The sequence below is a fragment of the Cygnus olor genome, chromosome Z (assembly GCF_009769625.2).
Source record: "Cygnus olor isolate bCygOlo1 chromosome Z, bCygOlo1.pri.v2, whole genome shotgun sequence".
NCBI lineage: Eukaryota > Metazoa > Chordata > Aves > Anseriformes > Anatidae > Cygnus > Cygnus olor.
In genome coordinates this window covers 40,986,716-41,000,748 of record NC_049198.1, presented here as the reverse complement: position 1 = coordinate 41,000,748, position 14,033 = coordinate 40,986,716, and the positions used below count along the sequence as shown (strand labels likewise).

Genomic DNA, 14,033 nt, shown 5'->3' with positions numbered 1-14,033 from the left:
TCTAAAATAGTTAAGTTACAGCATCTTCCCACCAAATAATTATACTGTAATAACACTTAAGAGGTCTCATCCAAGAACAGGACTAAAAAATATAACAAAGTTTATTTTTTTTTTAAATAGAAACTACAAGTCTATTTAGTGTAACCTTCACCATCTCCTGAACATCCTTCTCCAAAATCCCCAGTTTATCCACTAGCAAAAACACAAAGTATACAATGCACCTTTTAAACTAAAGCCGGGCCAGACAGCTTTATTTAGTCAGTTCATTGTTAGAAAGCCTTCTTTAAACAAAATAAATACATTACAGCTATAATACATAATTAAAGAGTCAAGTTCACTGTTAAGTATGCTTATTGAATCTTCCAAGTAGCTATCTGACAATTTGGTATCACAAGTTGTTAATGAGCATTCACAAATCAACAGCAACTTAAGAGGGTAAAAATAAATTCCACAACTGTGATGAACATTTAAATCCTCAGTTTAGAAAAGGGAACAAAAAAAAAAAAAAAAGGAAATACAGCAAAGTGCTAGGAGAAGGAGTTCTGCCTGCATTTAGATTTGTCTCTAATAAATAACTTCATAGACTGTAGCTTTCTTGTCCCCAGAGCCAGTGACAATGTATTTGTCATCCACAGAGATATCACAGCTAAGCACAGATGAGGATTCTTTGGACTACAAGAGAAAAAGACAAAAAGAAAATTATGTATTTTCCATCTTTCCATCCAGAAGGGTTTGAAGATTAATCAGAAGAGCTTATTGAGAGGGAATACACAGAAAGCTCACTTAAATATCACCACTGTAGGTTCAGACCTAAAGTGACAGGGTGGCAACTTCTGCTACAGGACTGTTACTCCAAACTTGTTTCACCTAAAGCTCTACGGCAACAAAAAAGGGCAGCAGAAAGGAAAGTGAATGTTTTATTCAATGCTATGGACCTAGAGATAATCTGTCAATCCATCAAAAACAAGCAGTCCCTTCTATACACTTTACAAGCAATGAGCACTTACTAATATTTTATACGTTAGCCTTTGCTTAAAAATAAAAGACATCTTTCTTCTTCCTTCCTTTTTTTTTTTTTTTTTTTTAACTTAAACCTTATGGAGAAGCACTACAGAGCCCTACTACCTACAGGTATGAAACAATTCCAAAGAAGAAACTATATCTCATCTCAGTATTTGCTCAACATGGAAGACAAAACTCTTGTACAAATGAATTTACATTATCAGGGAGGATGTAAATATAAAAAAGATACTGTGGTTTAATAAGAAGGTGAATGGAAGACAGGATATGACAGGATGCAGTAGCTTTGTCTTTCCCAGATGTTCTTTTTTTCAGATTATGTGTATATATTGTCACATGTTACTTGCTATTTTATTGCATGTTTCCTATATATATGTCTACATTTTCTTTTCTGCCTGTCACTGCAAGAGCTAAATACTACCCAATCATGCTAAGTTATTGCAAAGAAACCTCTGCTACGCTGCACAAGAAGTTTCTTTCTCTACCCCTCATTAAGAAAGCTGCACCAGGAATAATAGTTTTGAGTGAGATGGGCTCCTGAAAGGACAACTCGAGCTGCCTGTGGTAGGTCATTCCATAGCTGAATACTCTCCATTGAGAAAACTCAGATTTCTCTTGCCAAGGCAGACTGCTCTAACCTGAAAGGCAGAACCACAGCAGGTATCAGTACAGGTGAGACCTGACCATTTAACCCTGAACACCAGCTACCTTAATTGAAAAAAACATCCCAGCATAGAAGTACCTGTAGGTGAAAGAAAAGAAGGACATGCCCAAAATCCTGATTTTCTGTAACGGCACTGAAGTGTTGTTAAAATTGGGCACAGAGGGACTAAAAACTGCAGATAGGTTAAGACTCCCAGTTACACTTCACAGGATCCTTCCATGAGGGCACAGTCTTCAGCTCGTGAGTCTGCCTGTCCAATCTACTGACTTTACGCATTCCATCCAGGAAAAATATGTGTTGGATACAACTTCCACTAGTTTAGTTACATGACCTTCAGTGAATGTTAACCTAACATAACTTGGGTGCTATATTACAGCAATATGGACAAGAAGGTGAGAAAGAAAGGTATTAAAAACAACTTCAGAATAAACGGTTAATTTATTGTAAGAGACAAATTACTAGAACATTAGGAAGGACAAATGCTCATGTCTATTTAATTACAGACAAAGTCTTAAGGAAACATAGCAATTAGCCAAGAATTTCTGTTATAAACTCCTTGAGCTAATAACAGACTGTGGGATGTGCAGCTCTACTGCACTGTAATGTGAAGTGGAAAACAGCTTTTAGGAGATTATTACCTGGAATATACTGGCTCCATAAGGTGTTCTCCAGGCATTAAGAAGATTATCTTTTCCAGTGCTTACAAACCATTTGCCTGCAACAGATTGTTTAAATGTTATTGTTGCCTTTTGTTTTCAAGGAAGGCACCCCAAGAAACACAGTAGTCATAAAAACAATGCATTCACACATTAATGAAAAACCTATCCAAAGAACAGACATTTTCATCTGGTTACACTAAGGTGTTTGATGACAACATAAGGAGTTCTCATAAAAAAACAGCCATAGAGATTTTTTTTTTTATTTTAATACTTAAATTTGGTGGGGGTTGGTCTATTCTCCCATGTGCCTGGTGACAGGACGAGGGGGAATGGGCTAAAGTTGCGCCAGGGGAGGTTTAGGTTGGATATTAGGAAGAACTTCTTTACCGAAAGGGTTGTTAGGCATTGGAATGGGCTGCCCAGGGAGGTGGTTGAGTTGCCATCCCTGGAGGTCTTTAAAAGACGTTTATATGTAGCCCTTAGTGATATGGTTTAGTGGAGGACTTATTAGTGTTAGGGCAGAAGTTTGACTAGATGATCTTGGAGGTCTCTTCCAACCTAGACGATTCTGTGATGCTGTGATTCTGTGAAATTTAACATCTAATTTTTTTAATATCTCTACTTTCATCTAAGGATGATCTTGAATGAATATCTCAGGAAGTAAGGAAGGAAAATACTGGCATGGAAATATTTGCTTACCACAGTGAGCAAATTTGAGTGACAGCACACAGCTCTCATGAAGATGCAGCTGATACTTGTCCGGCTTAGTAACATGCAGCACTTCAACATTACTGTTCTCCATTCCTACTGCCAACCATTCACCGGTTGGACAATAGCCCAGTGAGAAGATCTGGAATGAGCACAACACATGCTTCAGTTAGTAAGGAATGAGAATGAGGTATTGAAAATCGACTTCTGCGAACACTGCAAAAACACATTTTGGTCTGCCACAGTTTTAAAAACATGATAATCCAATTACTATAGTAATCAAGATAAATTAGTTCATGTAAACAAAGCTCAATTAAAACTGTAATAGCAAAGCACTGAATCAAGCTATAAAAGTTAATGTCCTAGCTTATCTGACAGCATTTTAAAATATTTTTGTAAAATATTTTTGAACAAGGATCTACAGAAATAGGAGCAGATTGTGTACAGGAACACTTTAATCTGGCAATTCTTTAATAAAAAGGATTCTCCACTGCTCTCATGGGAGAAGTACTAATCTGTCAAACAGTCATAATCCAGAAAGATGTTTAGCTGCCACATCAAAAAAAAAAAAAAAAAGTGTGAGACTAAGTGAAAAATTCTTTGGAGTTCTCTGAGTATGTCTTTTTTTTTTTTTTTTTTTTTAAACAAAGGGCTTGACAGATTTTTCTTAATATGCCAAAGCTTCTAAGATTGAACCTGTGATGTGAAGTCATGTTGCTGTAGCTGTCTCCCTTCTCTGAGGTCCCAGGATCTGACTGTATTGTCCAAGCCTCCTGTCCACAGTTTGGTGCCATCATTAGAAATGTCAATACAGCTGGCTCCATCTGTGTGACCCTGAAATTGCCTGAAAACATCAGAAGAAGGTTCACACATTCTTGCATTGGAACGAGTGAGTTCTGATCATGTACTCAATATACCTCCTTTTTCTTTTAGTCTCTGACACACAGCCATTGAAGACAACAGAAAAGTATATGCTAGTGGAAATCCAGGATTAATCTAAACTCTAGGATGAACATGTGAGTTTTGTGATGAATTGATGAAGCAATCAATCAGACCAGACAGCTCAAGAAGCATGCTTTATGAGTTAGGTATTTTGGGGATCTTTGTTGCTGTGTGACACCCACCATTTGACTGGAAATACCACATACCCCTGAAAGAATGTAGCACGATTGTCAAAATTCACTTGCTTTAAGAAGAATCTGCAGGACATCAACAAAATGGTTGTTTTGTTGGTGGTGTTGGTTTTTGTTTGTTTGTTTAAAAAGCTGCCCAACTGAGAATATTAGAAGGTGAAAGTCTGCCTTTACATGCAATACTGAAAGAGTACACGTAATAGTGTGTACACAGTGCAGTGCACAGAGAAGGTCTGTATGACTGGCTCTTAGCTAACTGTACATTAGTGTTGAAGAGCAACCCATATCCCTAAGAAGCTGAGGTGTGCAATGCAGTAATTTACACACATTTGTACCTGAAACATTTGCTGAAGCATTGATTAAAGAGATTGGAGTGTGAGCACAGAGTATGACACGGGAAGAAAGAAATCCATCTGTTCAAAGAACCTACAGCAGTGTCAACACCAGCTGATCTTAGGCAATTATAGTTATGGTGCTGTTTGGTAGGCCTGAATTTATGAAACTCGCAAAACTTACAAAATACTATATCGACTTCTGTTGAAGTACTACCATAGTTATTGCCTAGCAATGAAATGCCAGGAGCAGCTACTCTGATACCATGAAAAAAAGAGTGTATTTATGCAGAAGAGCATGTAAGGCTATGTCTAATTAATTCTTCACAACCCGATGATCTGGTTCTGTCGACCTACCTTACCAAAGTCTGGTTATGCAGATCCCACACTGCAATGTTCCCATCGCTACAGCATGAGAAGCAGACCTTGGAATCAGGGCTGATTGCTAGGGCATAGCAAGCTGGAGCAGAAGATGTCAGCTCTGCTTTAATGCGTGGAGTTGGAGCTGCCAGGTCCCAAATGGATAACGTGCTGGCTTCCCCACCAACAATCAGGGTGCGGCCGTCAGGGAGCAATCTGCAGGAACGGATGTAGTTATCTCTGTTCTGTGGAGACAGAAGCCATCAAGAGATTACTCATGAGGAAAGGAAAATAGCATTAACATGAGAGCAGAAATCCATAAAAGTATTGTATTCCCTCCTGGTTTTAATGAGCCATTTATACTTATGACAATGATAAAGTATATTAATGCCAGAAAATTACATGACATTAGGGAAGTACTTAAACTTGATCTACAAAATTCAGTAGTGAGAGATATTTAATCTTAATTAGCATCAGAATGCAAAGACCTGAACCCAACCCCAAACAATTCAAGATAGCTGTATTCGACAGCTTGTGTAGAAAGTTACATTTTCATACGCTGTTTATTTCTGCACATTAACCTCTCGGTATGGGGGAGTACCAAATTCACTGCACACCCCCCAGCTCTGCTCCAGTGAGACTTGCTGCCACCATCTCGGAGATGTCAGAGAAAAATATTTGGGCAATTTTCTTCATTTGTGTAGCAATTTGTGTAGCAATTCATTATATGTCTAGATGTGCTGCACAGTTCTCGTTTTACTGCCTCTGTAACAAGAAGCAACATCTTACCAAGAACTGGTAAATGACACGAGAAAAGCTGCTAACAATGGTTCATCTTGTTAGCACATTCAAATAATTTGTGAATAACACTCAGGGATATTTTTAATTGTCACATTAAGACAGCGTGATGCATGCACACACATACACAGACAGAAAATACGTGACAATCTTCAAATATTCTCTGAGAATACAGCCGCAAGACAGCAATTTTTAGCATTATAGGATATCAAGCTTTAACATTACCAACAAATGTCAAAGTTTATAAACAATATCGGGTGTGCTGTCTTTGATCTTTCCCCCTGTGAATACAATTTTAGGATATTAAAAATGTTTTGATTCACTGGGGGGAAAAAAGACACAAGTACTACAAGGAATATACTTTAAACTCCATTCTAAAAGAAACAACAAAATTACAAATGAAATACCAAGCTCTGATACCAATGACAACACTCAAATAGCCACTCTTTTTGTACCTTACCAGTAGCATTTCAACCTTAACACAAACTGCCATTTTCTTCCACTGTCATATGCCACTGTTCACCTACCAGGCAGTCCAGCTGAGAGACAGGACTCTTGTTGCCAGGGTGACTGATGTCCCAGACTTTAACGCAGCCCTTGCCACCCGTGTACACGTGTCTTGTGGGGTTGCTGATGGTAACTGCACACACAACTTCCCCGTGATTCAGAGTGTTGATCTGGCGGGCATGGCGAGGGATTCCTGGACCGATGAGGGCGTCAGGAGGGAAAGGAACAGGCTGCATCTGACCATCTGCACTTACATGAAATGAGTAGGCTCTATGGGGAAAAAAAAAAAGCGGTAAGATTGAAGAAGTTTTTCTTCAAGCCTGTTTAAAAAACCAGATTTATAGATGTGTTTCCAATGCAGGCATTCATCAGATTGTTTGCTTAGTTCCTCTTGCGATTTTTTCAGTGATGTAAAGAAGAAATCCTTTAGATATTTACAGTATGGATCTCAAAACATACACTTTTAATGGGGCAAGCCAAGGACCATCTACCAATCAAATGAGCTTTCACAACTCATGCAATGACAGTTTCTGGCAATGCGTGGGGAGGCCACTGCCTGCAGAGATGTGAAGGAAGGACAGGTCAAGGCCTACTGGCAGACAGAAATAGCTGGCCTGTTGCTGCAGAGCGCTGGGGCTAGATGACTGCCAGCAGACATTTGGTTGTTCCCTTACTGACTCTAACATGTGGACTTCAGCTGGACTGCTGCCCAGCTGCGCCGAACACACCACGGATCTCACGCAGCTCAAGTGAAATTGCCAAGCACAATGTGTAAGGGTGCAGTGAAACCACCACCACACCACCATCAAGGAGTTAAGCCCTCAGGCATGCTTGCTGACATCTGACATGACAGACCAGCAAAAATACATTGGGATGTTCTTCCTTCTTTTGAGCTTACTTTCTTTTTCCCTTTTTATTTATTTTGTTTTTTTGTGGAACTGACACAACAACTACAAATCCCGATTTCTCTTGCCAGAATCAGGACTCTCACTGAGAAAGAATGTGTTGTGTGACTGCCAGCTATGCCACCTGTGAATAACCTATCAACAGCTTCATCTCAAAATATTTTCCAAGGAGAACAGTTAGGTTGTGAAACTGTCTTGTTCTTAGATGCTCCCTGACACATCACATCTATTACAAGAGCACAAACTTAAGAGGATTCACCTAAACACACCAAGTATGCTTAACAGAAAGCTTTAATTTCCTTAGACCTAAAATGTCACAGAAATACAGATGAAAAAAAAAAAATGTCACAATGGTGAGAATGAGAAGAGCTCACAAAAAAAAATTATGATACTACTTAGAAAGCTCATTTCCTTAATTGTTGCTTGAAAGTCGTTGAAGAAGGGAGGCTTCAGAATTCAACTACTGAATTTGTTATTTAAGATTCATAGTGCATTAACATCTGAACAATAATTTTCAGCAGGATAAATTGCAACTGCATTTTCACCTTTCTGCCCAATTCCCAGAGCTTTACATACTCTTCTCATCCTGCCCTCTGTTTCTTGTTCTGGCAGGTCTGAGTGACAGATCATATCATCATTCTCCATTTTTTGACATTAAACACATTCAGGAAAGGGTAGGACAGATTTCTGTGGTTGTCAGAAGCAGCAAACTGCCAATATAAGTAGAATCTTGGGTTCAATTATCACCACAGAAATCTGAAATATCTTCCCCATTATCTCCTTAATTCCTGTTTGCTGCAGTAAGGTACTGAAAAAAGAAGCTAAAATCTCTAACAAAACAAGTGGAACTTCATTATCATCTTTTCTGATTTCTGGCTAAAGTTTCAGTCGCTCTGTAGAGTCACTATGAACACTTCGTATATTATTTTCATCAGTCAGAGAGATTTTTGCCAGGCTTATGAAGTACGTAGGGAACAAATTTGAACAACTGCAGAAATAAAGCCTAGTTCTGGAGCAATCAGTGACTACAGTATTCTCATTCTAACCATTATTCCCACCAGCACATGTGATTAAACTGTTGCTTTGTTGTGTTTTTTGTTTTATTTTTTTTATAAACACTGAAAACTCACACTGCATGTTGCTTATTTGAAGTACCCTAATAACCTAGAAAATATCTGACACTATAAACACCCAGTGAGCACTTTTTTCTTCTGTCCAGATTAGCTACCTTTTCTATTTATATATTGTACTACCCTCAGTTCTCTGAGATATGTCCAAAGTGGAAAGAGAATTATTAGTAGCCAGACCCCTGATGTGCCACATGCTACCAGCTGCATTTCAACTAATACTCAACAGTGCAGAGTTACACAACTTTTGCTTTAAGGGCCAAGAAAGAGTACATGAGAAAGCAACAATCCCAAATGGTAGCTTTGAAAAATAACATACCTAACAACGAAGAAAAAAGAATGCAATCATGCTAAAGGAATCACAGATTTCAAAGGTTTCAGAACCGAAGGCTGACAAATATTTAAATGCAACTGTCATTTCAAACTGTCATCAATATGTCAATGACATTCAAAATCCCTTGAGATGTAACAGAACTTGAACTGGTTTGACTTCAGTTTGCTACATGAGCAGGAAGGTCTGCACAGTTCACATTTCTCAGAGCACAGCAAGCAAACCCTAGCAGAGCTGGTCACCTTTCTTGGATCCGGCTCCACCAAGGATGAACCTGAACAGTGCAAACATCTGAACGTTACATCAGGAAATTTCTAAGTGCCCATTGCATGTGTAGAATGAAAGTCTGCACCCTGCAGAATTTTTAATGCAAACAGCTGACCTGGTGGCTGCTGCACACAATTTCCAAACCCAGCTTACGCAACAGCCCATCAAAGTAGATCAACTGGCAGAAAGTCAACCGAGGCGAACAGCAGTGTGTGCAGTCTGAGAGTTGGATATAGTTTATGATTCCTGTGATATGTTTGCACAAGAGGAGTTACAGGCACTAGGACTTATCACTTCTCCCATGATAGGTTACTAATCCTGCACGTCCACAAGCTCAGTGGGAGGTAAATACACATTCACTCACATGCAGGTGCATGACTATCTCCCATCCACTCCCCCACAAACACGTTCATACGCGAGACAGAGAGAGGAGGAATGGCACAAACCACGTCCCCTGCCCTTCCACCTCTGCAGTATTAGCCAGCCACAATTTCCCATGAGTGTCACGTAGGAACTGGAGGACCATCACATAAAATCTGAATCAATATGGTTTGCATTGCTGTTTCATTTTTTTCCCTCTCTAACTCAAGAGGGATGTGAGCTCAGAGTTCTTCATATCTGTGTAATTCTTCTTCTGAGGCTCACAAGAGATGCCTGGTAGAGCAGGTCACCTTTTACAGTCAGTTCCATCAAGGATGAATTTGAACATTACGATACAATAATTCTTTCCAGTATTTTCAATCAAATAAAACATCTCAGTGTTCCTTTCTCTGCACACTGCTGTCTATAGCAGCTGGTAAGTTTGCAAGTAATTGCAAGGCTTTTGTGAACAAAGAAATCATTTTTTAAACTGAGAAGCAGAGTACAGTGGAGAAGGAAAGCTGAGATCCCATTCCATTTTGCATTTCTATATAAGACTAACCAGTCAGACTCAGCATGTAGTACCTTGAAGCTCAGCTCCTTTTTCCATTTATTTCTATCTCCTCTATACCACCCAATACTTGCCCGCTGCTGTTAGTTCTTGAAACAAATTTACACATGCAACTTTAAGATTAAACAGTTTCTCCTCCTTTTGTCAAACAGCTGTATTTATTTCTATTCACACAATAATTTTCAGTAGCTAAGGGAAATTCCAACCAGCAAGGGAACATAACTTCAGCAGATGAATAATTTGTGATGTTGAATGTTTGATACTCACGGTTTTCCTCCTGGGATGCCTGTGAGATTGGGAGGGATGCCTGGGACTCGCATGTGATGATGTGGATCAAAACCAACCTATAGGTTTCCCAAGCAAAACAAAAAGGTATATTAAAGATGGAGATAGGCAAGAGAAGACTGTTTAATTCACTTTCTCCATAGCATACTTCCCAAATTACAAAGAGACTGAACTAGATATAACCCCACAGGTCTTACTTTGATATGAAATTTGATATGAATTACTTTCAACACCAACTGCACTAGCAGCAAACACTTACCACTGGAGATCTCCCATAAGCTGCTGCCGCTGCAGCTGCTGCAGCTGCTGCACTCATCTGAGGGGAAATATTGTGCAGACCAGCGTAAGCAGCTCCAGGGCTGGTCAGCTCCCCATTCATTCCAGCATGCGGAACGATGCCAAACGGAGTTGGATAGGGACACGGCACTGCCATAGGTGTCCTTAAACCTGAAGCTATTGAGGGAAAAAAAGAGAGAAATCACACAGCCACCCCAGACCCATTAAATGAAATACGAGTTTCCTAAACCACTAAACCGTATTTATATATATATACACATATAATATTAAACGTATATAAAAACAAGCATATATACATATATACATATGTAAAACATATATAAGTAAGTTTTAAAGTGCTGAAGAACCAGTTCAGCATCCAATTTAAGCAGTCATAACATACTGATTTTGCCACTGTACATGGAAAGGAAATGAATGGCAGCAGTTTCACATTGCTGAGACAGACTGACGCTCACCTAGTGGGTCCACACCCGGGGGCTTGCCCGGCACAGGCCTCAGCCCAGGAGTGGAGTTGCTGCCTGGAGTTGGCGCATCAGTCCGTGGAGTTGGGGTATTTGATTTAGATACAGGAGTGGTAGATTTCTCATTCTAATTACCAAAAAAGAAAAGGAAAAACAGTGTGTTCGTTATGTTACCTTTTTGAGTACTGGCTGAAAAAAGAGCGGAAGACAACAAGAGCATGCACGATCAGTGAAATCTAGCTTTTGGGTTTGGGCTTCAAAAGTCACTGGCAATGAAGAGAAGCTACAGAGACAATGAAGAAGACAGAATGGCTTTGCAAATTAACTATAGCCTTCACAGCTTTCCTTGCCTGGGGCATCCATGTGATTCAGAATGAGGTCAATGACTGAAGATCATTGCCATCTGGCAATTATATTGGCAGCATGTGATCTATGGTGGTGGTCTCAGTCTGCTTGTGGTGGACATGCTCATGTTATGAGCTTCCGTGAGGGTCCACCTCCCAGCAGACAGGAAGAGCAGAAAAAACATACAACTGACCAACAACTCACACCCAGATCTGGGGCTGGTAACATAGGATGGAGACAGTGATGAGTATTAAGTCAGGAACTGTGCAGTGCTACTCTTGTGACAAGCTTGTTCATCAGACTCCCAAGCCTGAACATGTCATTCCATCACCTTTCCTGAGCACTACTTTCACTTTAAGCTTTTTATTTATTTTATTTCTTTAAATAATCATGTACCCTGACCTGTGAAGAACGGAGATGGGAGTTACTGTGCAGCTCAGAAATGTGATTAAATGTGGTCACAAACAGGAAAGGAAAGAACACCCCCGACTTGCTGGCAGCTCTTTTTTTGCCTTGTGATTTGTGATGCAAGTCAAGGAAGGCTCTTGTAAATGACAGATTACTTTTTAGATAGAAAATAAAAATTATTGTTGTTGTATATGGCCTGGTAATTCAAACAAAGCTAACAACCAAATCACATCCAAGCAGGAACTGAATTTGCTATAAACCACAGTGCAGGAAAACAGCTCAAGGAACCCCTGTGTACTCTTATTTATTCTTAGAATGACAGTTTTTCATATGGGGGAGGAGAAAAACATCTCTCAGCACAGCACATCTATCATCTACCCACACCACCAATGAAAATAACCTCTTCCTATACCAAAAAAAAGGCTGTGGATATTCTGCTTACTGTTTTATAAAATTTACTGAAAATTTTTTTTTTGAAATTAATGTTTCATGATGATTTACTGATAGTTGCGGAAATCCAAATGGTTTCTAGATAGAAAGCTGGTAAGCATTTGTTTCAGCTTATTATCATAGGTTTTGGAGACTTCAGAAGCACTTACAAGGCTAAGTTCTTTGGATTTGGAGGAAGGAGTACTGCTGGAGGATGCAATTGACGCCGGACTAATTGGTGCATCTTTCTTCAGCAGTCGAGTCTTGTCCAAGCCATTCTCTCGTGGAGAGTGTGCTGGGCTCCCCCGGGGAGAGGAAGGATCCTAAACATCAGCAATGTGGATTAGCATGAAAACTTCATACTACCCGCTAGTGCTTGTCTTGAGCAATTCACACTTTGGAGTGAAGTTCTGTCATAAAGTGTGACATCTTCCTTCAGTCCTTAAGTAATTTAGTTGGCAAAAATGTAAAATCAGTATCAATAATGAAATATTTTTAAAGCCTTAAAATTTGTTGCCATTAAACATGAAAAACTGTTTAAAATCTATGGATACTGAAAAATATTTGAAACCTATGGATATTGAAATAGGCAAATAAATCTATTTTGTTCAGTTGACAGACTGGAAAGGTTTAAGTTGACAGACTGGAAAGGTTTAAGGCACTTTAAAGGCACTTGGCAGACCTGATAAAGTTCACAAAAGAAGTCAGGGCCAGAGTGAAAGAAAACACAGATACTATTACAAGCTGCATCCTATCTGCTGGGCTGGGCTGGCTTCAAAAATCTCAAGCAGACTTTTGGTGTGAACAAGAAACAAAAAGGTCCTTTGTAGAAATAAGTATTCCAGATTTGATTTGCATTCTAAAGAAAGACCTGACTGGACTTCCTTACGCATTTCATGCCCTCTTATGAAGGCAAAGGCTGTAATCTTATTCATACCCAATACACCCAGAAATCGTTGAAGATACGACCAACCCCACCACTGCTAGTGTAAGGTATAAAAAACACAATTCTGCATACCTCATTGGAAACGTCAACTACCAAGTTATCATCACTCTTTTCACCATCACTGTCCTGCAATGACAGATCACAATGTGTAAAAATATATATTCGATATCCTGAAGTTTCTTAAGTACAAAGAAAAAAATAAGCCAATGAAATGCAAAGCTGCTCACAACTATGTAATATTTCCTTTACTTTAATCAAACTTTATGTAGTAAAAAAAATGCTGTAATATTTAGGTGCTTCCCCTTAATAGGTTCTCACAGCTACAGCATTCTTCCCAGTTTTCAGAACAGTGAATGAGGCCCGAGGATGAAAATCTTCACTCAGAGTTCCACTGCACTTTGGAGCCAAGCTATATTCCAGATTTATCAAGTTCCAGCCTAACTAATGCTCCATCCTCGTCCCCTGCCTTCGAAGTGCTCTGTATCCGTATTATCAAAAATACTATTAATCACACACACCCAAACCTTCTACCTATCACAGATGCACACAGTAAGAACACAGTAAAAACCTGACCATCAATTTTAAAATTAGTTGTGCAGTAGGAAATTGGTGAAATTACCGAGGAACACTTAAGTTTAACAGTGCACAACATAAATGTTTTACTCACATAACGAGCTGCTATTTCCTTCTCTTCTGTTTTCTGTTTTTTACTCTCTGAAGAGTAATCTGTTGAATTTCTGTGCTTTTCCGCTGTTCTGAAACTGGCTGAGGGAGATACAGAAGAGCTCTGCAGTTAGAAAAGAGATGGAGAAAACATATCAGATGCTCATTCCAAACAAGGGTTTATTTGTCACGTTCCCTCAACACAACTTAAGCCAATGAGGTGATTTAGAGCTGCTCTTATGGACAGCACTTTGGGTTTTAATCACTGATAGCTACCCAGCAAGTTTCTTGCGTTAAAAGTGCACTGCATTGCAAGATATACACATAAAGGAGAACAATTTACATCACTGAATAGTTGATATCTGTGGTGTCAACAGGATGAATGTAGAGCTACTTTGGACCATTTTAAGAATACTGTACATTGGCCTGGTCTTGCCTTGTTTCCTGTACAAACATG

General features: G+C 39.3%; 1 protein-coding gene across 2 annotated transcripts in view; it reads right to left on the bottom strand.

Moving 5' to 3' along the window:
* Positions 1 to 228: 228 nt before the first annotated feature.
* TLE4 (TLE family member 4, transcriptional corepressor) overlaps positions 229 to 14,033 on the bottom strand; it is a 95,699-nt gene continuing 81,894 nt past the window's right edge. For both annotated transcript variants that reach the window (XM_040540884.1, XM_040540885.1), the window contains exons 9-20: positions 13,581 to 13,700; positions 12,986 to 13,039; positions 12,138 to 12,290; positions 10,780 to 10,912; positions 10,287 to 10,480; positions 10,010 to 10,086; positions 6,202 to 6,451; positions 4,874 to 5,121; positions 3,748 to 3,895; positions 3,043 to 3,193; positions 2,323 to 2,399; positions 229 to 672 (exon numbers count right to left, since the gene is read on the bottom strand). In XM_040540884.1, coding sequence (XP_040396818.1) covers positions 565 to 672; positions 2,323 to 2,399; positions 3,043 to 3,193; positions 3,748 to 3,895; positions 4,874 to 5,121; positions 6,202 to 6,451; positions 10,010 to 10,086; positions 10,287 to 10,480; positions 10,780 to 10,912; positions 12,138 to 12,290; positions 12,986 to 13,039; positions 13,581 to 13,700 — 1,713 coding nt within the window. In that variant the 3' untranslated portion in view covers positions 229 to 564. The remainder of the gene's footprint in view (positions 673 to 2,322; positions 2,400 to 3,042; positions 3,194 to 3,747; positions 3,896 to 4,873; positions 5,122 to 6,201; positions 6,452 to 10,009; positions 10,087 to 10,286; positions 10,481 to 10,779; positions 10,913 to 12,137; positions 12,291 to 12,985; positions 13,040 to 13,580; positions 13,701 to 14,033) is intronic.